General features: G+C 33.8%; 2 protein-coding genes across 4 annotated transcripts; one reads left to right on the forward strand and one right to left on the reverse strand.

Moving 5' to 3' along the window:
- Nucleotides 1–2191: 2191 nt before the first annotated feature.
- On the reverse strand, nt 2192–9225 carry LOC129264844 (phosphatidylinositol-glycan biosynthesis class F protein-like). 2 transcript variants are annotated; one of them, XM_054902799.2, is made up of 5 exons: nt 8931–9225; nt 6201–6337; nt 5443–5559; nt 4786–4894; nt 2192–3551 (listed from the first exon to the last, which is right to left on the reverse strand). In XM_054902799.2, the coding sequence occupies exons 1-5, from the start codon at nt 9189–9191 to the stop codon at nt 3417–3419; spliced, it is 759 nt and encodes a 252-aa protein (XP_054758774.2). In that variant the 5' UTR covers nt 9192–9225; the 3' UTR covers nt 2192–3416. The 2 variants fall into 2 exon arrangements, with proteins under 2 accessions (XP_054758774.2, XP_063958190.1); XM_064102120.1 differs by lacking the exon at nt 8931–9225 and adding an exon at nt 7958–8474.
- Nucleotides 9226–11538: 2313 nt separating this feature from the next.
- On the forward strand, nt 11539–27372 carry LOC129264843 (microtubule-associated proteins 1A/1B light chain 3C-like). 2 transcript variants are annotated; one of them, XR_010294107.1, is made up of 5 exons: nt 11539–11857; nt 16290–16345; nt 17419–17525; nt 19091–22499; nt 22955–27372. XR_010294107.1 is itself a non-coding variant. In XM_054902798.2 (4 exons), exons 1-4 carry the CDS (start codon nt 11776–11778, stop codon nt 19251–19253), a joined length of 408 nt encoding a protein of 135 aa, XP_054758773.1. In that variant the 5' UTR covers nt 11539–11775; the 3' UTR covers nt 19254–25558. The 2 variants fall into 2 exon arrangements, 1 of the variants encoding a protein (XP_054758773.1); XM_054902798.2 differs by having other exon boundaries at nt 19091–25558.
- The last annotated feature ends 117 nt before the right edge of the window (nt 27373–27489 follow it).

A 27489-nucleotide genomic window follows, 5' to 3' on the forward strand; every position in this document is an offset into this window, starting at 1 on the left:
GCCCAAACCAGGAGCATAACTTTGATTAGGAAACAAAGAGAATTCCAGTTCTTACTTTTACACGGGGCGATTTATACCAAAGAACGGTTATTGAGATTTGGGTATGTTAAAGACAGTTTATGCTCTTTTTGTGGCAGAGAAACCGAATCATACATTCATATTTTTCTAAATTGTTCCAAGGTAAAACCTTTATGGGAATTTTTTATTGAATATTTCTGTATGTCTGAATTAAGAGATTTAGAATGGAGAGATATACATTTGGGATTATCTGGAAGTACGAATAGAAATAATTGTGTAAACTGTATAATCTTTTTCATCAAATATGCCATTTTCCAATCCAGAACTAATGGTCAGGTTCCTTCCTGCCATAAAATACAAAAATATATTGCGGAACGTAGGGATGAAGAAAAATGCTTAGCTATAAAATCGGGCAAATTGAGTTTGCATGTAAAGAAATGGGAAGAACTGAAGGTGAATGAGGCAGTGAATGCAAACAGGTGTGAAGCGTCTGCTGGTGCTGTGAGTATGTAATGGTATGTCCGCGTGTGAATGCGAGTGTGCAATGGTATATGTCCGCGTGTGAATGTGAGTGCTTGCTGCCAGGGATGGGGTGTGGAAAAGGTTTTGTTTGTTTTATTTTGTTGATGTTGTGTTTTGTTTTCGTGTGTGCTTTATATATAAAATCTTTATTCAGATTATTGTGTACTTTCTAAGAATAAACATAGAGACTTTTTTTCTGTATTGTCTTACAAAAGTTGGAGGAATGGATATACATGTATAAGTACTTTTCTTTATTATGGGATAACCTCTTCACTTAAAAAAAGTCTGTACTTTTGATTTTTCATCATACAATACGGTATTTTTATACAGTAAATACATGTGAAATTACGAGGTTTTTGTTATTGGTATTATGGGTTATGATAATATTTGTTCGAAAAATTTATATCAAGATGTATATTATTTCATTTGTTATATTGCTGTATAAGTGTACTTCGCTTTAATTTGCATACATGTATTTGATTTATTACCCTTAATTGTATGTATGAAAAATGTAATAGTATCTGAATAAAGGCTAAAAAAGCAAGAAAAAAAAAATGTATGTATATATTGGCTCATGATTCGCACCCATGTTATTTGCTTAGTGATACACGTTCATGAATTAAAACACTGCTTGAAATGTTCAGATCAGGGCCCCATTGTATAAAAGTTACCATTATGGTAAATTTGCCATCCAATGGACTAGCTTCCATGGAATCCTTTATTTTGATTGGCTGTTGATCAGGGTTACCATGGTAGTTACCATTGGATGGCAGTTACCATAATGGTGATTTTTCTGCAACGTGGCCTTGTGTATAATTATCAAAAAAACAATATTCAGCCAATGCTTTGATCAGATGCATTTTTGTTTACCTAGTGATATATATTAATCCTCTTCATTAATTGAAACCATGCTTGACATTTCCCCTTTTCAGGTCAGTATATCACAATTATACAGCATGTGCTCGCATGTGATTGCTTTGCTCTTAAAAATTAATTATTTACCGGTGAAAAGCTCTGTTTTAAGTGAGTGAGGGTATGTATGTGCATACTTGTGTATCAGTCAAACAGAAGAACAGTGACACACTTTCACAAAGTGGATACAGTAATGTACAAGGTCACGACTAATACTCTTTGCAAAATCTTATTTATACAATTTGGTGAATTATCACCACTCTTCCCTCTTATTTCTCTCTCCTTCCGCACTACCACCCCCCCCCCCCCTCTCTCTCAAAAAAGCAACATACAGTGTTTATCCCTGTAGACATGTACCTGGCAGCTAATTCTGTAATGCAACAAACTTGCAACTGATTACAAATATCAACTACACATATTACTGGTTGATCAATTCTAACTTCAGCAAATAATCTATACATAGCAAAGCAGGGCCCGGTCTAAAAAAGATGGGTGCAGTAGGATCAATCGAGACAAACTGCAATTTACTTTTGATCAATAGCATTTTGAGTTTGAATTGAACCAGCCATAATCTGTAAATTTTCATTTGATTACAATTTTTTTGGGGGAGTTACAACCAATTGCAAGTCTCTCGATCCTAAGAAGTATATCTACTTCCAATTCTAATATCCACATTTTTCTTGGTTTATGTGTTCAGACCGTCACAGAAAACGAAGAAATGACAATGCAATACAGAATGGACAAGAAATACAGACTTTATTCACACTTTCTGACCATATTTTAAATATCTTAGAATCTGTTAACCCCTAGTTTTCAAGCTCAAGCAAATATAAAGATTTTCTTTTCTGTTATGTGACCTGCACTAGCATACAGTGTTTCCCCTCCCCCCCCCAAAAAAAAAATCCAGGACCAAGAAACAAAAAATAAAAATCAACTAAAACAAAATACAAACCAAAAGAAAGGATTTTTTTTGCGATGTATTAAAGTTCATTTTTTATTCTTTTTTTTAGGGGGGAGGTCATATACATATATATATATACATATACATATACCGTATTTGTAACAAAAAATTGACACCTCACGAATCCCCATTTCAAGGAGAAAATATGTCATGAACGCATAACATATATGACTGGAAAGAGTATCTACTCCCAAATGAATTGATACCATATTTATGTAGTATGTCTTCACACTTGGATAATCAGTAGGTCTTATTTGCAGTGATGTAAATTTTGACTTGCACCAAAATAAGGCATGACTGCAATGAGTGAATCCAGATGCCAATGATGTCATAATCCTACATGAGTTAGTAAACATATTTGCAATCCCTTTTCAATGAAATTTACTTGAGAAATGTTACTAAAAAATGTTGTTTAAACAATCATGTAAATCACTGAAAAGGTGATTTGAAATGGATGTTAATGCAACCGTTGTAGAAAACACTTGTCAAACGTCAGGTTTGGATGGTCCTTTTCAGGACCAACACTTGCCCAAGAAAGAAACATGATGTACCGTGAAACCTACTACACTATTATTCTTTGCCATGGAAACCTTCAGAAGTTACAGAAAAAATATTATTGTCCAACTTTTTAGATTTCATGAGTAATTGAGTATTAGCTCTAAAAATGCTACACTAAATAGAACCTCCAAATCAATTTGTGCATTCCAAAGGTTTAGTCATTGATTGAAAAAATACTCTTTCATGAAATTATAAAAAAAAAATCAATTATGACTGTTCTGATCAAAATAATTGCTCATGAGCTAAAACTGAAATCCCACATTGCAACTTTGAGGCCACTATCAGTGGCCATAAACCATGGAAACCACTATTTTATTTTTACGTCTTTGTATTTAGGTTGTAATATCACATCTTCAACACTCAGGGAAAGGTTTTCCGTCACTTGTCTAACTCTAACACATTATCATCATGAAGATTCGATCAGAATGATTTATCTGAATCTAAATCAAAAGTTCTTGCTTTTGCCCCTACTGAAGAATGTTTCTGATTCTTCTAATCCTCGTGTGCTGTGAATGACAGATGCTACAAGACCAAGTGTATGTCCAGACAGAGCCCCGATACAGCAAGAGACAGGCCATTTCTATAGGAAGGAAGGAAACAGATGTGAGATTTTCATATTCCACATAGATAGAATATTGCTGTGTGATCGGTCATACATATGTATGTGAATCATGTAAAGAATAGTAGATTCGCCCAAACAAAAGATGGTGTTTTGCTTTTCACTAATATCCTTGAAGCTAACAGATTATGATGATAATGCAAAATAAATGTCACACATTGTTAAGGGCTCGGTTACATCGTTCTGTGCAAGCCTTGCGTGTGACCTGAGGGTGACTATTTTGGCTACCCGCAGGTTGCCCGCATTGGAAAGTATCTCATACATATCTCAAACACAGTTGCCCAAAGGAGCACACGCAAGTCTGATTTGCATGCAGAAAAGTTTTGAACATGCTCAAAACCTGTTGACGGTGAGTTGTGGGTGATTGCCCGCAACTCATCCATAAGGCTTGCACGGAATGATATGATAGGGCCTTAAGTAATGTGAATATACCACTTTTTTGCACCAGACTATCAGGATGAGATGGGGATTCAAATATTGGTTAAGGATGACATTTTACATCCATTCCAGGGACCCCAGTGAGTTGGATTGCAAAGCAGACTTTTGTCTGAAACACATTTATACCTTCAATTTGTACAATATTGTGACAGCTGATATGAACATCAAGAAGCCAATATCAACCGAATATTCATTAAGTTTCGATGTCCTGATATTTCAATGTTGTGCAGCCCCCAAAAATTGTGGATTCACTTTTTAACATAGAGAGCTGGGATTTGGAGGATAGATTTTTTTTATATAGATTATCTCATTATCAAAACAAAGCAACATTTCACAAAATGTTCAGATACAAGGTCTTGCCACCTATGAACAGAAGCCATCCTTCATCAACAAAAAATATGTTCTTTCAATGAAAAAAAAAAACAGTATTTTTTTTAAAACAAAACATTATTCTAAACCATGAAGACAAAATCCAGGGGCCCATCTTACAGAGAGTTGCGATTGATCCGATCACTTGCAACTATGGAAAGTCAGCAAAGTCTACAAATAAAATGCATGTTTGTTCAAAAAAAATTCTAGATATGAATGTATATCCATAAATTTATTGATTTTGTGAGAATTTGGTGTGTTCTCCTTTGTTTATAAAGGACATTTTGCAAATTTCCTGTAGAAAAAATTATTACACCGATGGATTTCCATAGATTTATAATTGATCGGATCAATCGTAACTCTTTGTAAGACAGGGCCCAGGTCTTACCTGCCATGGTCTATCCCAATCAAGAGGTATAGGAAAAGCACCAAGCCACGCACCAAGTAGACTGAAGAATACAATGTATGCTAAACACGTCTCAACACCAGCATGTGGCCTAGGAACATAAAAGATAGAAAAATAAATGTTTTAAAACTATCAATATTCATCTCACACATGGCTCACCTCATCACTGAAAGCATACATGCACAGCTTAATAATATTTTGGAGGAGGATCTAATCTTGAAGAATTAGCAACTATGAGCAATTTGAATAATGTTATACAGTGTAATACAACGTAATATAGGTATAAATGACCATTCAGACCACGGGAGAAGAAAGTGATCATAACAGGCAGGTAGCCTCTAAGAACAGGTTTCTATAGTACATGCTTAATTACAAAAGAGAGAGAGAAGAAAATGGCACTCTTAGAGATAAGTGGTAGTTTTAATTGGGGATAAAGTAGGTTTTACTGTGTCAACCTAGTCTAAATAATTATATCTTATCTGAGCCTTGTTGCATAAAATCTACTACTGCTATTATGGTAATAACTTTACCATCCAACGGCAACTACCATGGTAACAATGCTCAACAGCCAATCAGAAGCATTGACTTCATGGAAGGTACCATTAGATGACAAAGTTACTATAATAGTCCTTATATTACCTTCTGCTACCTATGAGCCTGCTGTAACACTCGGCATTGGTACCCAATACACACAGAGTTGGAATGGTTACTATCGTTGTCAGCAAAACACCAAACGTGGCTGTTTCTGTCACAGTTCTGTGTAGATTCAATTACATTGAAATAAATCAAAATCTTACCAAGAAAATAAATTCTTATCAGTGAGTCACATAACAAAGTTTATACTAAATACATTTGAAAGTTAATTTGTGGAATTATTTTGTGTACTGCTACAAGTTAATCATTTAATTAAAAACACCTAAAAGTATTTAACATACAACGAATTCAATAAAGAGAGTATCTAAATGTTAGGGGAATAGAATGAAAATAAATTTCATTACTTGGCTGAGCATTATTACAGAAGCAGCAAAGAAGAGGCCGCCATTAATTTCAAGCTAAAACGCTTTACAATGGCAGTCTCCTGCATTCATAAATTCAAATATTTCTAATAAAAGAAAACTCTATACTTCAAATAGTTATTTTGAATTCATTATATATGACTACTTATTGCTTATATATGAATTATATTTTAACATGTATATTGTAGAGTATGTAAACACATGTTATACATGTAATATTGTATTATATTAAATGCAGAAATGAAAAACAAACAAACAATAATCTCATCACTGGGTGATTGAAAAATCATCACACACTGCAAAATGGCACAGGCAATTGCATTCTAGCACATGAGCAGTTATACAGTAATTGCATAATGACACTAAGTCTGAATGACTCACTCTGTAAATGGTGCACCATACAGAACTGCAATTATATGGAATGCAATAGAACTGAAGAAAATAAGTAATCCATATTTTATACTGGACACAACCTTAGCTGAGACATTGTTGATTATCGTAGAACTTGCCCGAGATCTCTATGGGGGAAAAAAGGACAAAAAAAGTTCGGTAAAGCAAACTGAACAGTGTTATGCACTGCATCCAACAACAAAAAAGAAAACCTATTTTGAGGGATATATAATAATGTATATATATATATATATACAGTGCGTCCGAGAAAAAACTAAACCGAGATTAAGCAATGATTTATCATAATTTAATCACAAATACAATAGACAAATGACCTACCAATGTAAAGCTTAGAATCTCCCCTTTCATCTGATATTACTTAGATTATTCCTCATTCACACATCAGTGAGCAAAAACAATTTGAAGAAAGGATACCAAAAACTCATTTGGCGGGGGGTATCTGAATTTCAAAAAGAAAATCACATGACTAAAAAGTTCACTATCTGCTCTTTTATTTGATACCTTAATCACAAAAAATGGTCAAGAAGTAAAACAGTTATGTTCCTTCGAAACAATGCTTGTGTTTCCATAATTTCATTAAATAAACGTATTTTCACCGGTTTCCCACAGAAGCTATCGCATGATTAACAAAAGGCTTAATGCATGGCTGATGGTCAACAAAACGGAGTGTCGAGTGAGTTTGAACGCTAGCCTGTAAAACCTCTTCATTTTATGAAATCATTGAAATTCAAGCCTTATTTCAAATAACCAGAACTTTGTTATTTCCTGACCATTTTCTGTAATTGAGGTATCAAATTAAAGAGCAGATATTGAACTTTTTGAAAATGTGGTTTTCTTTTTGAAACCCAGATACAGCCCGCCAAATGACTTTTTGGTATCCCCTCTTCAAATTGTTTTTGCTCACTCATGAAGTCCACAAATTTTCGACGAGTACATACCGTCTTTATCAAGTGAATGACAAAAGTACCGCGTTTCCATGTACAATTGCCTTGTGTAACTAGGCGTATTGTAATGGAGACGCATTAGGCTAAAAAACATAGACCTACATGTAGTTACACAAGGCAATTGTACATGGAAACGCAGTACTTTTGTCATTCACTTGATAAAGACCGTATGTACTCGTCGAAAATTTGTGGACTTCAATAAATTTTGTTGGATTAAAGCATGAAAGTTTCAACCTTGTTTCTCTCTCTCTCTCTCTCTATGTATACTATGTATATAAATATGTATCAAAATCATCAATTAAACTTTGATTTAAAATTAATTTTAAGTGAAATCTCCTCTTTGATTAGAGTTCTGAATGGGCTGGTCACACATGACAAACTCCTACCAATGAAAACTGAGAAATGAGAAGAAGGATTTGCATGGAAATGAATCTGCATCCCCATGCATGTATAGACCGAGTGAAAAAAAAAGCAATCAACACAAAAGAAATGTACTTATTAATAACTTGTCCATTTTGGAATAAGATAGTGGTATCCAGTATCCTGCACAAATCTTGATTTATTTGTAAGTTTATTTGCCAATTTCTTGTTGATTTTAACATGGTGTAAATTAAAATTTCAAACTCTTCTTCACTCATGGATCTAGGATAAATTTTTAATATCATATCAGACATCAAAATAAAATGGATGAACAGAACTTTACATGTATACAAAATGTTTATCAAATACCATAAATTATTTGAATAAGCTAAAAAAATTACTGGTTTCCTTTTTTGGCATTACCTTGTCCATTCACTGCCGTTTATTTCGTCAGCGCTGGTGACTTCTTTCCTTTTCCATTGACTTTATACACAACGAGTGCACAGACACCGACACACACATGACATACATGTACGAGGAGAAAGGTGACTAATTTCACGACAAGGCCAATTTATTTGAAGAACCTAGTTATATGACTGTGTGAACTATGATGAATAGTTTCAATGGAAACTGACAATGTCAAAAAATCAAGCATTTGGATCCAAGGCAAGAACAAGACAGAGAAGAAAATAAGCCAAACATTACAACCTTATTAATTAATATTATAACATGTATATAGGCTTATTTCACCACACAGGGAATGAAAACAGAGATAGAGAACAAGGTTATATCATAAACTTCTCATTGATCCATTGAATGAATGGTTCATTCGTACGTACTACCACTCATTCAATGAACTAGGCACTCATTCATGTACTCATTCAATGAACAAGGTTATGATATAACCTTGTTCTCAGTTCTAACTTCTATCTCCATGTGTGGCAAAATAAGGATGGCAATGTTTGGCTTATTTTCTCTTTTTCTTTGGGACAAATGCTTGATTTTTTACACTGACAGTTTCCATTACACCTATTCGTCATACAACTTGGCCCTTAAGTAAATTTGATCCTTTAAATTATTTTTTCTTAATTGAAAATAGAGATAAAAAATGAAAGTTTTCTTGCCATATTATTTTCCACCAATAGAGGGCGTACACAAAAACATGCCCAAAATTCAAGTTTTTGAGCGCTCTAGTGAATACAAAAATTATTCTCAAGTTACAAATGAAAAATAAATTGCAACTGTATGGAAATTAGTAATTTTGGTCGCAAAAGTGATATTTTAATCAGTTTTTAAAGTGTGTGCTCTGTACAGCATTGGCATGCCATAGTCCAACCTGTAGATTCCCCACAGGCAGGGTGGTTGCAGTTAACAACATTCATGTAGGTTAACGTACCTTGCCCGCCGATGAAGCATCAAAATCAGATTCCATTCCACATAACAAACTGTATCCGCATAGTTCCAACACGCCGTAAGAAATACACCATATTTTCAAAGTATTTACCGGGCCTTTAATAAGATTGGTTGATGGATTCGGGTGAACCATCAAAACGATTGTGGAAAGCAGAAAAACAAGTAAAAATATCATCAAATAAAGCAAAGATTTTCTATATCTTCTTGAGGTACCAGAATTTAGTGGTACACTGGAGGCTGCCATCTTGAAAGTTTCCCGTTTCGGTCACTAGATGGCGCAGTAGCTCAGTTTTAGTTAGTTTTAGTGATGCCAGTGTCTGCAAACAAATTTTCTGCTGTATAGAATAAAATATATACCCCGGGAATATACCTTTGCTGAAACAGGGCTGAAATTATGGTCTGAAATTTATGAGAATTTAAAAAAAAAAGTTGTTAGAATTTTAATTATTTGATTTGTGACGTCACATGCGAGCATCTTTCAGTGGACTACATAAAGTATGGTTAAAAATCAATGAAATGCCTTTTTCTCAGAATATTGAAAACGGTTTTGATTGTACCCTTCAGTATATCAATACACAAAAGATTTATTACCCCCTAAAAAGAAAATAATTAATAAGTCATCATACCATTAAAATGAAATTTATGCATTTTATATTACATAGGTCAATTATGGGACAGCTGCTCGTTTATGACGTCACAAATAAAAATTTAAATTTTGATAACTTTTTTAATCTTTTATGAATTTTTTTCAAACCTTCACTAAAATTTTTAAATCATTTTTTCTGCTATTGTTACAACTTTCGTCGGGGTAAACTTCCCCTTTAAGTTGTCGACGCAATTGTCGCTCTGTGGATTATGATGCGAAATCAGACATTTTTACAAGAAAGTGTAAAGATTTCGCTTCCAGCTGCATGCAACCCGACATAGTCCTATATACCTATTTCACAGAATCATTAGATCCCATCAGCCTCTCCCAAACAAAATGAGAAAGAGAGAGAGAGATATCAGGCCTACGCTTTGGGGTGAAATATAAATACGATAATTAAATGGTACAATATATGAAAACCTTTCCATGATATTCAAGAAAATTTAATTACTTTGTAGAATTTATCAGATCTCTGTGGAAGAAAATATAAATAGGCCTACTCAGACAGAGCGTTCATATGTAAAATCGTTCAAAATGAAAGTAGAACCACAGGCGTCGGCAGCGAGTGGGGCGGGGGGAGGGGGTGTCAGAGGGGGCACTTTCTCTCACCCCAAAATAAAGTATTGAGGGCAAAGCAAGCATCCCCCCATGTACCCACTAAAAGAAAAAAAAAGTAATCGATTATTTTGAAGGGAAAATAAATTATGAAGCATATTCTTGTATAAAATTTTCAATTTCATAACTGAAAAAAATGAAAGAAAAATAATTGCACCTGACGGGGCAAGTTAAAGGGTAAACCCTTTTATTTTCCCTTAATTCTTAGTTTACATGCAATGTAAGGATATTTTTTATTGCTTGCGTATAATGAAATAAATAGTTTTCTTAAATATTTGTTTTCATCCTTCACTGTGAATTTTGACTATTTTCGAAGAATTTTGTTTTTAAATGCTTTCTAAACGCGACTTTTATATCCAATTCTTGACAAACTCCCGGGGGGCGGGGGGTCATAGGCGGATCCAGGGGAGGGGACGCCGCTTTGCAGGACATCTCCCGAGGACCTGTGTGTGGCTGTGAGATTGTTCCAGTCATTTTTAATTTTGATGTTAACTTCGTAGCTTCTTTGCGATTGAGCCAATCACTTAAACATGCCTGTGAAGGACATGTGTTAGTTTAGGGTTTAGTTTCTTTTTTTAATAGAGTTAATATAGTGGCGCCATTCGAGTATATTACTTGGCAAATCCACCCTAACAAAAATTTAATTTGAATAAAGAGATAAAATTGAACAAGAATAACACTGAAAATTTCATCAAAATCGACTGTTTTGATATTCTAAATGTTCACAAAACAGTTGAATGCACATCCTGGTTAGTACGTAAACGAAGGGATTGATGACATCATCCACTCAATATTTCATTTATTATTTTTATTCTATTTTATGAAATTTGATATTACTAAAATTTTCTCTTTATTTTCATGCCTGGTTTTCATGTGAATCAGTTTTATTCCTCCCTGAACCTGTAGAATTACCATTATTTTATTTAACATTTTGTGTTTCAATCAGTGCCCTTATTGTCAAATCTATATATACAGAAATTAAAATATTGTATTACAATAAAAACATAAGAGAGTGACATCATTGACTCTCTCATTTGCTTATCACTGAGTTGTGAATATAAATGTGAAAAATACATTTGTAAAAAATAACCGAAACTTAAAAAATTTTACTTTACATCCGATTTTAATAAAATTATTAGCATATGTCGCTTGTTTGACTTTCATCTGGATCTATATAGGTCAACTTTTTTCTTTCGGGGTGGACTTGAATACATTACATATACCTTGATTTTTACACTATTCCCCCTCTAATTTTATTCTTGTTTTGGCATCAATATACCCAAGACCCCCCCCCCCCTTCTGCCACGATGATTAAAAGCAGAGTGACGTCACTCCCAAACAAAGATCAGCTGGCCCACGCTTGTCTGCATACAGACAGAACACAGAACCTTGCACACGTACCGTAAACTGGGAGCGCGTTCGTGAATTTTGTTTACTTTAGCTTGCTGAGGAACTGTTTCACCGCCTGACAGTCTGGATTTTATTGGAGCTAATATTTAAAATTTCAACCTTATCTTGCAAATCGCTGCTAACGTTCCCCGTGGATTTTTAGAGGTGTACTGCCACGATGGGAACAGACAAGAAGACAATCGAAGCTGAAGAGAAGGATGAAAAAGTATACAAATCTTTCAAGCAACGCAAAACGTTTAGTAAGTAGAATTCATATGCGGCTGTGCATTACTGTGCGATGTACAGTCACGTAGTACTTAGCATACTTGTATGCCGTGGTGATTGTTCGATGTTCTTTGTCTGAATGAGATAGGTATACCCAGTTTTTTTTCCGAATGTTATTATTTAATGGAAAAGGTTTATCTCAATTACCACTTAAATGATGGGACGTTATATTGTCTGTTTGAATTATGAAGATATAAAACGCCTCATTGTTAAATACTAACCTTTTTGTTTAATATTATTTATTCTTGACCTTGTTATTATGATTGATTTGTTTATTTAGATTCAGTTTAATACACCACAAACAAGAAATTTATGATGGTGTATTATGAAAGTTTGATGTGAACAACATTTTGATGATGTTAATAAATGATGCATCTTGGCAACTAGCCAACTACTGTATTGGTATAGGCCTACTGATCATGAGACAATTTATTTCTTTCATACAAATTTATGGAACTTAATTTAATAGTACTATTACTTTTTGTTCAGAAGTCAGAACCTGCTTCAGAAATGGTAGTATAACAGTGAGAAAGAGAGATAAATAGTTCCATATTCCGAAACAGTGATGGAGTTTATGTGACATGACTTTGTATTGGAGCCCCCCCCCCCCCCCATTATACTGTATCCGCCTCCCTCATTTCATTAAAATACCCATCTAGAAGGAGGAAAGACAATCCTTTTCTTTAGCAACTAAGGAAACCAAATTCAGTTCCAAGTGAAGAAAAAAGTAGAGAACAAGAGCAGGAACAAAAAAGGATGAGAGAAGAAAGAAGGAGAAGAAAAAAAAAGAAGAAGAAAGAGGGGTAGAAGGAGAAGGAGGAAAAGAAGAAGGAGGAGGATAAAGAGAAGGAGGAGGAGAAGAAGAAAGAGGAGGGGGAGAGGAGAAGGAGAAGAAGGAGAGGAAGAAGAAGAATAAGAGGAAGGAGGAGAAGAAGAGGAAGGAAGAGGATGAAGGAGAAAGGAAGAGGAGGAGAAAGAGGAGCACTGTAAGAGAAGTGGAGGGGGATTTATCACTTTTTGAGAAAGAGGTGACACAATGATTGGACTTTGAATGTTCAAATAATTTGAGTAAAAGTTGAAGGTTGTAAAATATCTGATGTTTTCGATAAGTTTTGTTTATAATACTGTAAGATTTGAAATATTTATGAAAACATGTAAATTTTATTATTTTATTGTATTATTTAACTAAATATCAAACTTATGATGGAAACATGTAATTTACAAATTCCTCTTTTACAATTAGCAGGAAATTCTGGGTGTGGAATGTAGAAGTGGATAGATATTTTATATAGGATTCTGTCTCTAAAAATGCAATTGAAATGATTTTATAAAACACAATTTCAATACGTGAAAACCTTACAGTTGCAGTTTGATTTTATTCAGAAAGTTTCATACTGTATCAATATCCATGGGGAGTTCATGTACATGTACATGTATGTTGAAAATTTAAAATGATGACAATTCTGTACCATAGTTTAGATTAATTGTAACTCATTAATAAGCTAAAGGTATAATTAAGCTTTATTATTAATCAATTTTTGCTAATCTATCTAATTAAAGAGCAATAAACCCGGCTGTATGATCGCACAAGCAAAGTGTCCTTTCCTAATAAGCATTGTGCAAACACTTCAGTTATGGTAACTTACAGGAAGATGTTATAAAGTAGGCCTATTCAGAAAGAATTAATCATTCTTTAATTCAACATTATAATCCATTAACAAACAATATAAATATTTGTGATTTCAGCATCAAGTCAATGGTTGAGAGTTACTGCAAGGTTGAAGAGAGAAAGGACAGAGCATGAATTTGAAAAAATACATACACTGTACATACACTGAAATTGAATTTGATGAAACAATTATGCTTGAAATTATAGGGCTGCTATCAATGCATTCATTAGACACTCCATTCAGTAATGAGATGCTCATGATATGGAAGTCCCCAACAGATCCCTTTCACTTTGACATCCTTGTATGTATCTTAGCTTTGGAATTACCAAGAAATATGTTGGTGTGACTATTCTTCATGGAAGTACAATATAGTATTTGAAGTTGAACTACCATAGAGATTCAAGAGGTGACTTGCTCCACAAATAAAGCATGGAAGAGGCTATTGTACCACAAACAAACTTATGGAATACATATAGATCTCTGCAGGAAAGATGACTTTTATGTTCTTGAAAAATAGGATCATGAAGACGTAATGTGTACAATTGCCTTGTGACTTTCATCTAACCTGGACTATTCACTTTGCACAGCATGGAGATCACACCCTTAAACCATGATGAAAATGTTACTTTACTAGATTGTATAATTATAAAACACAAAATTACTACCTGTATAGTGTTATTTTGTTAGATTACATAGGCCTACACTGGAATCCTGACAGTCATTTTGATCATGGCTAGAGATGGGTCACATTAAATTCTAGTTTGGTGCCAGATAATGCATTTGTTTTGTTTTGAATTTATTCTTTTATGAATTAATGTGTTGATAGAACTTTGGTTTTAATTTCTATTTCATTTATGGTTTTGAGTGTTTTAAAATGCCTACTGGTACAAAATGAAACAATTCTCAGATCATATCTAATAATACTCCATAGTAAAAATTATGTCTAAAGAGGCTTGTGCAAAATAATTTTATTTACCTGAGACCCTATAATGCTATTTGTATGAAAAGCACTAAATGAGAGGAATTAAAAAATTGCAATTTTAAAGTTGTTGGGTACACCAATACTGCTTTTTCCTTGGCTCAAAGTTTGGTATTTTTTGCCAAGATTTCTTGGTATATTTTGTTCCATAACTTCTAATGTATACACCCTATGCAATTTTTAAGTGCATTTTTGGAATACTCAGTTAATTTCCGATCAGAAAATGTATACTGTATTTACAATGGGTGAAGTATGTCAAAGTTACAAAGGTTCAAACGAAAAGGGCGAAATTTCCATGTCGCGAACACATGTCACACGAAACTGGCTCAACTCAAAACGCATGGCCCTACTTGACATGAATTTCTGTACTTGGTGTAATTATGTCATAAAATATTCTTACATGCTTTTGTTTGCTGAATACTTACATGTCCTGCTATGAAACATTGGAGCACAATATTTTGTCACAATTAATAAATACCTCAAAGGTGAAAAGGGAAAATTTCTTTATTGCACCTTTAGTGATGATATAAAAGCAGTTATTGCCAATAATCCAGCTGAATGACAGTTATTACAAAACATTGAAAAAGGAACCCAATACATGTAAGATGGTATTCTCATTTTTCCATTGCATGAGTTCAAAATGTGACCCTTGATTCCACATTTTTTTTACACGCATGATGGGTTCTAACGAAATGAAAATCTATAAAGCCTCTGCATTGTCTGACTGAAGTCTCAATAGATGATAGATCGCTTCTGTCTGTTGCCCGTCCGTCCGTATGGTTGATAGAATGTTACATGTACATGTAGTCTCATTTTAAGGAGATAATATTCTGAAATGGGAATATACATTGCCATTTCCAGTGATTCTGTGTAGTCACATTATTTAAGATATGTACATACCCAGGCCAAATCATTAATTCAAAATGTTCACTCTAATCAGATCAATGTACTCAATTAATTCAAATCAGAGAAATGTTTTTTGTATTCAAATGTAGTACTGTACAGGAAAAAAAAATTATTGGGCAAAATCAAGTTTAATGAAAGGAGGGAATTGTGGGAAGCAAAATTTCATTCAAATGTGTTAGAAAATTATAGCCTTTTAGAAATGTACTTCCTCTATTTATTTTTAAAGCTTATTTTTGCATGGTAATTGGATTAATCTTGACAATCCTGAATCAGGCAAGTAGCCTACTTGTAGTTTTCAAAATTGCTTACTTTTTTTGATAATCTACATAATTTTCTGTATGTATTTTTTGAACTATAATATGCAGATTTTCTTAATTATTTCTTTAAAAAATGCTGTTTACCCATGAACTGATGTTATAAAAATAATTTTAACATTAACTTGAGCTACATACATGTTAGAGTTCAAGGAGACAAGATGCACTCAAGAGAGAATAATAAAGAAAGGGAAAAGATTGTAGTGTTTGTCCACTGATACCTGCCATTTTGGAGCATTTTTACCATTTTGAAGAAAATCACAAGGCTCTCTAATTTTTATGACTGGTTGTAAAAAAGAAATCCATTCTATATTTCCCTATAGTTATTGATTTTATTCATTTATTCAATGTTGTGCATTCCACTCTGTTAAGGAGAAATTTTCAGATAAAATGTATAAAAGAATGACAGAAAAGAAACCCTTACTAAAACAACAACTAGTCCTATGTTAATACCGAAAGTAATAGTAAAGGTTAGTTAGGATTTAGGAACACACATACTATGCCTTATTAATCTTTTATTTATTATATTTTTTTGCAGCTCAAAGGAAGGAGGAGGTTGCAGGCATAAGAGCAAAGTTTCCAAACAAAGTACCAGTGAGTATTAATTATTATTTTGAGATGATACCAGGGGTGGCACTACAAGAGGGGGGGGGGTCAATAGTGACTGCCTGTCTTATCCCTGTGATCATCAAGTAGTGGATAAAGGAAGACAAATTGAAAGAGGAAGATGAGAAAAAAGAAATAAGAAGAGAGTCAGGACTGTAACTCCATAAAATACCCAAGTTATATTCAGAGGGGGGGGGGGGTTATGTCACCTTTACGTAAGTGGAGGTTATCTCGTTCTGCCCTCCCTTTAAAAATACCCTGGCACCATCCTGGTATACACTTAAGAAATTTTATTTTTACAGTGGTTACTGTCGTTGTCATTCATGTTTTGCAGGATACTACATGTACCCGTTGCTTGAAAAATCTGTGAATTTTATTTTAGAAAATATGTTTTGCGTTTAAACTTGTGGTCAGGGGTGGTGAAACATGAATGGATTCCACTTCAAACTGGTACTCCAATACCACAACAATGCTGTATTGTTGTATATATGTCAAGAATAGAGGAGCATTGGAGCATAAAGCTTTCTGATAAGAAAGCCTGTGTTAAAAACCCTTTTCATGACAGGACTAAAGGAATTATGCACTTTAATCTTAATGTGTTGATGCATAATGAATTATTTTACATTTCAGTGTTCATTCTAATTTACATATCATTCTACATATATATGTCCATGTGGATATACATACATGTATTTTGTAATGGGAAATAAATTTTTGAGAAGTGAAAAATTAGGAGCTGACAGCAATTTAGCACCCCCACAAATGTATCTCCCTCAAATTACTGCTTGTGTTCATTAAAGATATCTTAATTTGGCATGAGAAGATGCAGTGAAATGAAGCCTTATAAAACGTATTTTATTCATTGTAATTTGTATTCTAATTCATTCATTCTCACAAATAGAAAAGCTGTGCTCATTTGTCTGATTAGGGCACAGTTTAATGCAATGTAACATTCTTCATTATACACAGTATGCACATGTAATTTTCCCTTTTCTTTCACCCTGTTTGTCACAAAATAAAGATAACTGTGTGACATGTTTTTATGTTTATTCTATATTCAGGTGATTGTTGAAAGGTACTATAAAGAGGTTCAGCTTCCTTTGCTGGACAAGACAAAGTTTTTAGTACCACAAGAACTCACAATGAGCCAGTTTGTTACAATAATCAGGTGAGAAAATGGATTTTCAAAGAGAAATTTACAGCCATGTATGCACAGTATGTATATATTACATTAATTATTATAATATTCTGGGTTGTTTGAACTGCCTCAACAGGTTAAGCATACAAATATAGTGTAATTGCATTCTGTTGTTTCATTGGGAAGAGAGAGACGTTTGCTATTATGAAATGTGGGATGCAGCAACTTGTACAAATAATAATCTTTGAGATATCCATACTACATGTACATGTCTTCTAACACTTTGCCACTTGCATCATGATATAAATATAGTACCAGTATATTTCTTATTTGGTCTAGAGCTTTTCCTCGCAAAGTGCCCAGTAATATAAAAGAAAAATTATAACAAAATTTTATACCTTACAATAAATTACCTAATTAATGTACATAAAATTTAATGGGGAGTGTACTCACATTGCTCACATCAGTTCATTATGTAGGCATATATACATGTAAAGCCAATAGTAATTACAGGGAGATGAAGTAATTGTATTGTGGGAAGTTGAACTTAAAGTCTTTATGTGTATTTATGATAATCAAGTATCTCCTTTGATTTTTCTTAATTTAGTGAATTTATAAAAAACTTATGTAAAATTATACTGGTGATACTGAATACAATAATCTACCCCAGTGTTATCTACATTTTTTCTTCACACCTGTACAGTGTATTGACATGTTCATGTTTTTATTTACGGATCAGGATGATCATTTAAGTAATCCACTGATGTTGTAATTACCTTGTCAGGGTTCTCATAGTAGTGGAAAATCCTTGAAAAATTTGTGGTCATGGAAAGTCGGGGAAAAGTCAGGGAATTTGGAAAATTTGTGAAAAGTCATGGAAAATTCATGGAACTGCATTTACATAAAATGTAGGCCTACCTCTTGGCTATGGCAGCTTTCCAGTTTGTCGTGCCTGGCAACTCTCATACTCTGTCATCTTTGAGGCTGTTCTCACTACGTTCCTAAAACTAGTTTAGTGGAAACTAGTTTAACGCGTAGTGAGAACGGTCGAAGCGGTCTTGGAAGCGATCTTGCAAACCAGTTTGGGATTGCTTTGCCTCGTTAAACTGGTTTTAGCGTAAGTGAGGACACAACCATTCTTCGGGAAGCGATCTTCGCACATTTTGAGCGCGCTACTCCACACGACAGGTGTAGAATGCCTATGCTGCGGTTTCTAATTTCGCGCGAAACATGTCACCCCTATGAGAGTGTTTCCATAGCAACAAGAGCACTTTACGTGAAGTGATTTTGAAAACCACTTTCGTGTAATCAAGTAAGAACGCCAGCAAAGCGATCTTCCAAACTGGTTTCCTGAATCGGTTTCCAGTAAACTAGTTTTAGAAAGCGTAATGAGAACGGCCTCATACTCTGCTAGTATAGTTGGTGTTCATGATTTCCATTTTTCCCAGTTTTGTGACATCCCAAATTCTACATAACTCCTGGGAAGTCATGGAATGTGTTTTGTTGCTAAGGGCATACTTATACCATACTTAATTATAATATACATACTAATTTTTATCTGTTTTTGTGTGTGTGTTTATTTTTCATCCTTGTAGAAATCGAATGCAACTCACTGCCACACAGGCCTTCTATCTGATAGTTAACAACAAGAGTCTTGCAAGCATGTCTACTACTCTAGCAGAGATCTATCGAGATGAGAAAGATGAGGATGGTTTCCTCTACATGGTATATGCTTCCCAGGAGATGTTCGGTTGCTGAGAGACCGCATCCGTGAGCTCATCTCTTTATCACGTTGCTTTCTACTCGCCTTTATGTCTTAATATTCCAAATATTTATGTACTATTCTATTTTTCAGCATTGCTTTTTTTTTGTCCTTGAATTGTTTTGCCTGCCTGAAGATGAGCAAATGGAGAGAAAATCTCGCATGAACTCAGAATGCCAAAGCGCAAAGCATGAAGCAAGATGTGTGTGCATGAATGGATGTACATGTATGTATGTACATGTACATAGGTGTATATGAATTAAAGGGGTCTTGCCGAGCATCATGCACCAGTGCTGGAACGGAAAACATGTACGGACTGAACAAGATGTCAGTCAAGAATATCAGCAGGTCTCCAATTATGTACAGAGTATGTGAAGATGCTCCCAGTTGATGCAACGTTGTTATTATGTAACACACATGTAAGTAAACATGATTGAAGCTTCAATTTTGTACCTGGCCATTGTGTATGTTACCTTAATACCGAGCATTCAGTATGTTCATGATTAAGTTTCAAAACACACTGAATGTTTTGAAGTACCGTATTAAAGACACAATTCAAAATTGCAGTCCACAAGAGTATCGCGTATGCTAAAGAAATTATTTTGCTCAAGAGGGTGCTGTTCTGTATGAAAAGCCTAATCAGCATTAATATTTTGAACTTGAAAGGTATAAGTTTATGATAGATGTCATTGAAAGCCAAGGTGTCATTGTCTATTCCTATCTTAAACTTGGGATTTTACCCAAGAAAATAGCTAGGAATGCATCAAATTGGTCCACTTGACTTTTCTAGAGGTCCTCTAGAAACCAATATTTATGATTTGGTACATTTATGTCTACTGATGGGGGAAAATATATTCTACAAGTAAGTCTGTTTTGGTGCCCTAATGCCAGCCATCACATAAATCTTTTGAACATTTCAAAATACCCCACTTATTCGTTATGGGAATCTTTCTAGTCAGAACTATCAATCTGTTTTGTGAAAGTACATTGGCCTGCTAATTAAAAGATGAAGATAGTCTAATGATTTGGCGTGGGTTGAATTCTTCACGGTACCAGGCTTTTATTGCATGCTGTCGAAAACGTGGAGCTCAGAATGGGCATGCTACATACTTAGCATCATAAGCCCAAGCCGGTATATTCCATGTGAATCGCCCCACTTAGGTTGATGAAAACAGGGTTTATTATCAAAACTTTTTCTAGAAGGACTGATTGAGCTAGAATCTTGATGAACTTGTCAAACTTGGACCAATGGAAACACACATGTTGAAACAGATTAACACTGGTGTTAGTATGTAGATAACCCTTTTACAAGTAAAAATCCACCTTTAATATGTATTTATGGGTGAAGATTGTTGGTATAGGTTTGTTTGTGAAAAAAATACTAAAAATTAAAGTGCTTGTTTTTGTATTTTATATTTTCATATTCATATTTGATTGGTTGACATTTTTTTTTTCTTTTTGGGGTATTTTTTAATTTCTTTTTCAATTGAGAGTAGAAAATTGCATAGTACAGTACATGTATAAATATCATATATATGCTTTGATGTACCACATACCGTAGCTGTCATTAGTTTATGTTTCATTTGGAAATTGTGATTTCTCCTTTTTCCTTTGGTTAGAAAAGTTTGACAGTAATGGATCTAAATGTATGTATATTTTCAGGGTACCGTACATCACTACATGTATGCTTTTCCCAGCAATATAAGACATGTGCAATTTTCGCTAGGTTTTGCACTTTATTTTGTACATTATTTTCATTGCCACCTACATAAAGAGAATACCATCAGCATGGTATGGAATTCCAATTTACAGAGTTGCTTGGTAAGTAAAGATTGAGAAAGTCATTTTGACTTCTCTATTAAAGACTATTGATTTGATATTAACCTGCGTGGATGGTTAAAGGATTTCCTTTTTTAGAGGACTTGCAAAACCACCTGCCTTGCTTTAATCACTTTATTGTTCCTATCAATCCACCATGAAGTAAGGAAAATATTTCTCTGCCATTGACCTTTCTATTCAATCAGGTCAGATGATATCTTATCAGTTGTTTGTGAAAATCAGAGTCTACATGTAGCAACACCATTGTTATGGTGAACTTGTTTGTTTTCAATACATTTGAATGTACATTTGATTTTCATTTGTAAGAAAGACCAATGAAAACATGAATAATAAGCTTATTGTTGTTATGTTTTGTTGTAGAGAACAATTTAATTTGTTCATTGAAATTTGCTTCAGGGAAATGGTAAAGTTGAAGACATCAGCCTCCCACTCCCTCAAAACATAAATGTCACTTGTGAAGTCTGTCGGATTCAATGATTTGATTTAGTGAAACAATTTTCAATAGATCTCTTTCCATGTAAATATGTTGGATAAGTAAAAAAAAAATCATGAAAACATCTTTGATATCACAGAATATTCTATACCACAGCGTGAAAGAAAGAATGTTAAAATGATAATCTGATTCACCCCCCCCCCAACTGTCTGAACTCAACTCCAAGACAAGGTGCTAAAACAACATGCCAGAAGTAATTTTGATGAAGGGCATATCTCCAAAAAGAAGAGTCAAATATTTGTATAAAGCATTGTGAATTTCAAAATATGTATACGAAAGATTTTCTCCAAAGTCAATTAAAAAAGTTTTTTAAGGCCTGGTCCCACTGGGCGACGTACACAAAATGTACTCATAACGAATACAGCGGACAGGCAAAATTTTGGGGTGTCTCCATCCGTTTTCATCCGCTCCAGACAATGGACAAAATGGGCGAACAATGAAATCACAGTGGACAGATGCTCTATGGATATAGAGCGTATGAAACACGAATGCAAAGAGTACACATCGGATACATAACGTTTTCCAACTGATAGCAAGATTCTTCTCCATTTTACATCTTCTCTGCATCCGCAAGTGCAGTGGGACCAAGCCTTAAAACATGATAGAAAGGATGATGGTACATGAAATCTTTGTATGTTCAGAACAGGCAGTCCTCAGCATATCTTGGACTGAGCAGCATGTGCAGCATTTATTAATTCTTCTGTGAATCATCATCCTCTAAGTTCCTTTTGGTCATTGTTTTTGATAAGTCCCTGATGTGATTAAATGTACATGTATATTGGTGTCCAGGGAAAGGGAAAACAGTTATACTGTATCTCATTTAAAATTAAATGCATGTGAATTTTGTATGAGAACATGGAAAGAGAATGAATCAGAATTTTGTGAGGATTCTGTAGTTTTATACTCTTATGTAATCAACTCACTCATTGATTAATTTACGTGTGTCATCTTGGCTTAATTTGTAACTGGTTTTATGTTTAAACTGACTTTGGACTGTGATGAAAATTTTCATTGTATACATGTAATGTACATTACAGGCACCCAGTCCCAGTTTACATCATTAGTGATATTTCCTCAACTTGTGCATTGCAAAAAGTAGTGTTGTGGGAGTACTGCATCAAGCATTTTACATGAGTGTTAAATTCAAGGTGCTAGTTCAACACCAATTATTGGTGTTATGATAACACATTATATACACTCTTCGGTGTTGTATTAGCATTATTCAGTGTTGATAATGGAAATTTCAAGCTAGCTTTGCTGCTAGCTTAGTGAGATCGTAAGTGGCATGCATAGAATTAATCGAGCGATCTTTTACATGTAGCTAGCATTTACTGTTCGCTACCTTGCGATTGCTTATTAAGTGAGCCACCGGCTAGTCGCTAGCACACTTAAATTTCTAAAAGGAATATATTCAACCTCCTTGGTGTACTTTGGTGTGCTTCTCTCACAACACCAACTGATTGCTATTCTTAACATAGAATTTATCGTATGATTATGCAGTACTACTACTACTAAACAATGATTTTAAAAGGAAAAATCTGAAAATTAACATTTCTGTGCTCTACAAGTTGATTTCCTGTAGTTTTCTCGATAATTTTGCTCTATTTTCTTTGAGAAATGTTGAATTCTGAGTTCTTAAAATAAATTTTCAACTAGAATCATCCACAATTTTGATTGGAAAGGTTTTAGAGGTCTGTTATATTATATATTTTTTTAATCAATATTATCAAGAATTGATAGAAAAGAAAGAAGAAGAAGCTAATCATGTCTAGTCTGTTCATATGGCATTGCCTATTTACATGTAGATCACTAATGATTAGTAGTTTCTTCCAGAATGTATCGTACAGTACATATAATAGAACGTAAGATTTCATATACATAGCTTTCAATGTACATTGCATTTGGGTATATTTTTGTCTGGATTATAAAGCATAATAATTTGAATGTATACCATGTTGCATTTATTGGTGCTGGTAATTTTGATGTCTATTTACAAAGGCTTCCATGATCATAGTTGTATGCAGCCAGTAGAATCCACGATGCCGCTATTGCATTGCAGTACATGTATGTATATAAAGACAATGACATTTAGAATATTATGCCAGTTCAGAAGAAGAAACTTAATTTATTTAATGATGGCATTTGGCAGTTGAGACATTTTTCTGTTGTTAAATGCCTTTGAAAATTGTGTAATATTTGATCTGGCCTGTGGAAACAAGTTAGACAAACAACAAGTCATTACAGTTTTGACATCATTTGCCAACAGAAGTACTGAGGTATATTGTACGGTCAGATGTGGTCTATTACTGTATAGTAATTTTTATGCAGAATACACTCTGTGTAGAGTACATGTATATTGATAATACAGCCCCCTGCTTTAATAGAATCTGAATCCAGTAAAATGGTTTCTAAAGGAATTCATGAGTGAATGAACACTTGCATACATGTACATGTAGGCACAGAGTAATAGCTCTATGATGTAGGCATTAAAGGGAATCCCTATATCCCCTTTGGATGTTTGGACAAGATGAAAGGAAGAAATAGTATCAATGTACATGGAGTATCAACTACATGTATTACCAGATTAATATCATACCAGTACCTACTGTATTAAGTCACAATGACTATATGTATATCAGCGCATTATAGTCCTACATGTACACTACTTCATTGGCCTCATAACAGGTCAAGTACTACTAACAATATCCAACTTTTTGTTCTGTCTGTCTTATATTTTTTATATAAAATACAAGTATGTGTGTACATGTAGGCCTACGTGGAGCTAACCTTTGTTTGATAAAATACTTAACACTCCACAAAATAATGAAAATATTCTTTGATAATAACAAGGGGGTGTTTCCCTGCACTCTTCATATAATATTTTCTTGTAATTCTACACATTGATTATAAAAGAGCAAATTTTTGTAAATAGAATGCATCTTCCTTTCCTAAAGGGGTCGTTAAAGGACAAGTCCACCCCATCAAAAAGTTGATTTGAATAAAAAGAGAAAATTCCAACAAGCATAACCCTGAAAATTTCATCAAAATCGGTTGTAAAATAAGAAAGTTATGACATTTTAAAGTTTTGCTTAATTTCACAAAATAGCATATGCACATCCTGGTCAGTGTGCAAATGAGGAGACTGGTGATGTCATCCACTCACTATTTCTTTTGTATTTTATTATATGAAATATGGAATATTCTCCTCATTGTCAAGTGAAACAACGATAAATTCCTCCCTGAACCTGTTGAATTAGCATTGTTTGATATTATTTGGTTCAGTCAAGTTGGTCCTTATTGTCAAATGTGTAAAAAAATGAAATATTGTATAATTCAAACAATAAAAAACAAAAATAGTGAGTGAAAGACATTGACTGTCTCATTTGCATGTCACTGAATTGTGCACATCACTGTTTTGTGAAAAATAAGCAAAACTTCAAAATGTTATGACTTTTGATGAAATTTTCAGCAGGATGCTAGTTTGATTTTTCTCTATTTATTCAAATCAACATTATTCTGGGGTGGACTTGACCTTTAAATATACGAGTAAATATTTGCCTATGGATTCCCTTTGAATTGGGACAGTCAACCAACACACCTTTGCAAAGGCTGTAAATGCCAAACTTTTCCTTCCAGCTCAATTGAATAAACATAGTAAACAACATTTTGAATTTTGTTGAATGGTGTAATGATCACATGTTTAGCTTGGCTCATCCTATTGCATCATTACATTCAAATCAGCCATGGTCCATTGAGTATACCCCCCAAAAAATAGATAAAGTACAAGAACTCAAAGATATAAATTAGATTTCATTTCCTCTTCCAGGAATACTGCAGTAAACATCACAGCAACCATATTTTTTTTTTTTTTTTGAAATTGTTATCTAGTAGTTTTGTTAACCCTGACAACTGTCCCCTGTTTTTGTACATTGCCCTTGGACTTGAGCACTCTTGAGTGAGATCTCAAATGATGTTTAAATGACATTTACTGACATTTGTTGTTGATTTAGTTCAGTACTATTAAAGGAGCAGTATTTTGCTCGAGACTGCATGACAGATATATCAAGACAGATGCCCAAGCACTATACATGTAAACAATATCTCAACTTGTGATTCACAAGTAAATTAACAACCATCTATTCCTGGAACAGAATTGTATGTAGATGTCAACTGCTGCATACTTCTATGTTTTAGACAATGTCTGTTGTTTACATGTCAGCAGACTTGCAACCTTTAGGAGCGTGCAACCTTGGATCAAATGTGTCAAGGTTTGGAACAAACATGATTTCTGCTGTCTTTACCCATCTCATTGTTCATCTTACTTGGTAAACAACTCCACCTACATTTAAAGTTTGTTGTGAAAAGTTTTTTTCAATTCATATCTCAGTAAGTATGCCAAGAAATATAAGTTTATTCTGGAATTTATTAACAAGTAGTTGGGTACAATATTCATGTATTTTCTTATGTTATAATGCAAGTGTAATTGAGATATATATGTATACAATATAAACTTGTAAATAGATATTTTTGTACTGCGAAGTTCTGTGTGTATCTAAGATCAAGGTTATGGAACAAAGGCTGGCTATATGTGTACCTGAAATAATATTTCAATGTAAGTTATGATAGTTTTCTGACTGATATATTGGTCTAACAGAATATTGGCATTTAATGTTAAAATCACTGCTCCCTATTTTCAATCTGTTCAATTAAAAAAAAAGAAAAAAGAAAATCTCCAATCCACTGTTTGGTATGCTATGCACCTGCCCATATTCTTCTGTTTATTTACTATATTTTATTTACATTCAAATTGAAAATTAATGAAAGGGACTGCCATCTCACTTCAGATTTAGATTGAAATATGTGGTTAGAGAGGGAAAAAAAATTTGTTGTTATAATGTGAGGCAACTTTTTTCATAATTTTCAAGTATTTCTTGCCGGTAGAATATTCTCTGTTATATGTGTCACTGTGATATTATGCAGTTCTAAGGCACCCTCCATTAGTTTTTTTTTTTTTTTTATCATAGCTTGTAACTATCCTTTGTCTCATCCAATGTAGGTTTTGAATTTCAGCCTTAAAAATCCTGAAATCATGTTTCTCAGGTTCCAAGTAATAGGGGCAGTAAATTATTTAATTTGTCAATTTTCATATGAACAAAGAAAATGCTGTAATGATACAAGGATGTATGGAAATATGAGTAGTACACATTGTAGTACCCAGTGTTAGTGAAGATGGAAAGTGGCCTCATATTTCACTGTCAAAACATATTTTCCATGTCACAATCATCTAACCAGATATTTGCCTGTCGTCAGAAGAAATATGTTTGGACTCTATCCTTTTTAGCAAAAAAAGAAACCATAATTTCAGATCACTTTATCACAACTGCTCAATTTAGAAATTGCTCATATCATTGCCCCCACCATCACCACGCTAACGTTGAACATATTCATGATATTTGCTACATCTATTTCAGTGTGGGTTGTTGCCTTAGACAATACCTTGAAAATCAGCATTTTTTTTCCTTTGAGTAAAATGATCATTATTACAAGATAACAATGTTTCATGTAAGTACGTAGAGTCAGTGGTGTGAATATTATGTTTGTGTGGATATGTATATGGTCATGAATTTGTTGTATAACCCTATAGATATAAATTTTTGTAGAAGTTGTCGATAACCAAACTGAAAAAAAAGGAATGTATGTAAATGATCTAATGTGGCATTGAATTGGTTATAAAAATATTAAATCCCTTTTTCAATAAAAAATATTAATATATATTAAAGTAATTTTTGTGTCACTGACGCTTATTTCCTGTTAATTTCTGTTAGCTGCTTTCCTGAGCGACATTCAGTAGGCATATCTCTCTATGCCTATATAGCACTTTGAGAGCATTGTGTTGTGCC

The sequence above is a fragment of the Lytechinus pictus genome, chromosome 7 (assembly GCF_037042905.1).
Source record: "Lytechinus pictus isolate F3 Inbred chromosome 7, Lp3.0, whole genome shotgun sequence".
Lineage (NCBI taxonomy): Eukaryota > Metazoa > Echinodermata > Echinoidea > Temnopleuroida > Toxopneustidae > Lytechinus > Lytechinus pictus.

Coding starts and splice junctions, on each gene's coding strand:
- LOC129264843 (XM_054902798.2), top strand. CDS start 11,776: ATGGGAACAGACAAGAAGACAATCGAAGCTGAAGAGAAGGATGAAAAA. Junction 11,858..16,289: donor CAAGCAACGCAAAACGTTTA/GTAAGTAGAATT, acceptor ATTTTTTTGCAG/CTCAAAGGAAGGAGGAGGTT. Junction 16,346..17,418: donor AGTTTCCAAACAAAGTACCA/GTGAGTATTAAT, acceptor TTCTATATTCAG/GTGATTGTTGAAAGGTACTA.
- LOC129264844 (XM_054902799.2), bottom strand. CDS start 9,191: ATGGCAGCCTCCAGTGTACCACTAAATTCTGGTACCTCAAGAAGATAT. Junction 5,560..6,200: donor TATGGTGCACCATTTACAGA/GTGAGTCATTCA, acceptor GAATCTACACAG/AACTGTGACAGAAACAGCCA. Junction 3,552..4,785: donor ATTGGGATAGACCATGGCAG/GTAAGACCTGGG, acceptor TCCTTCCTATAG/AAATGGCCTGTCTCTTGCTG.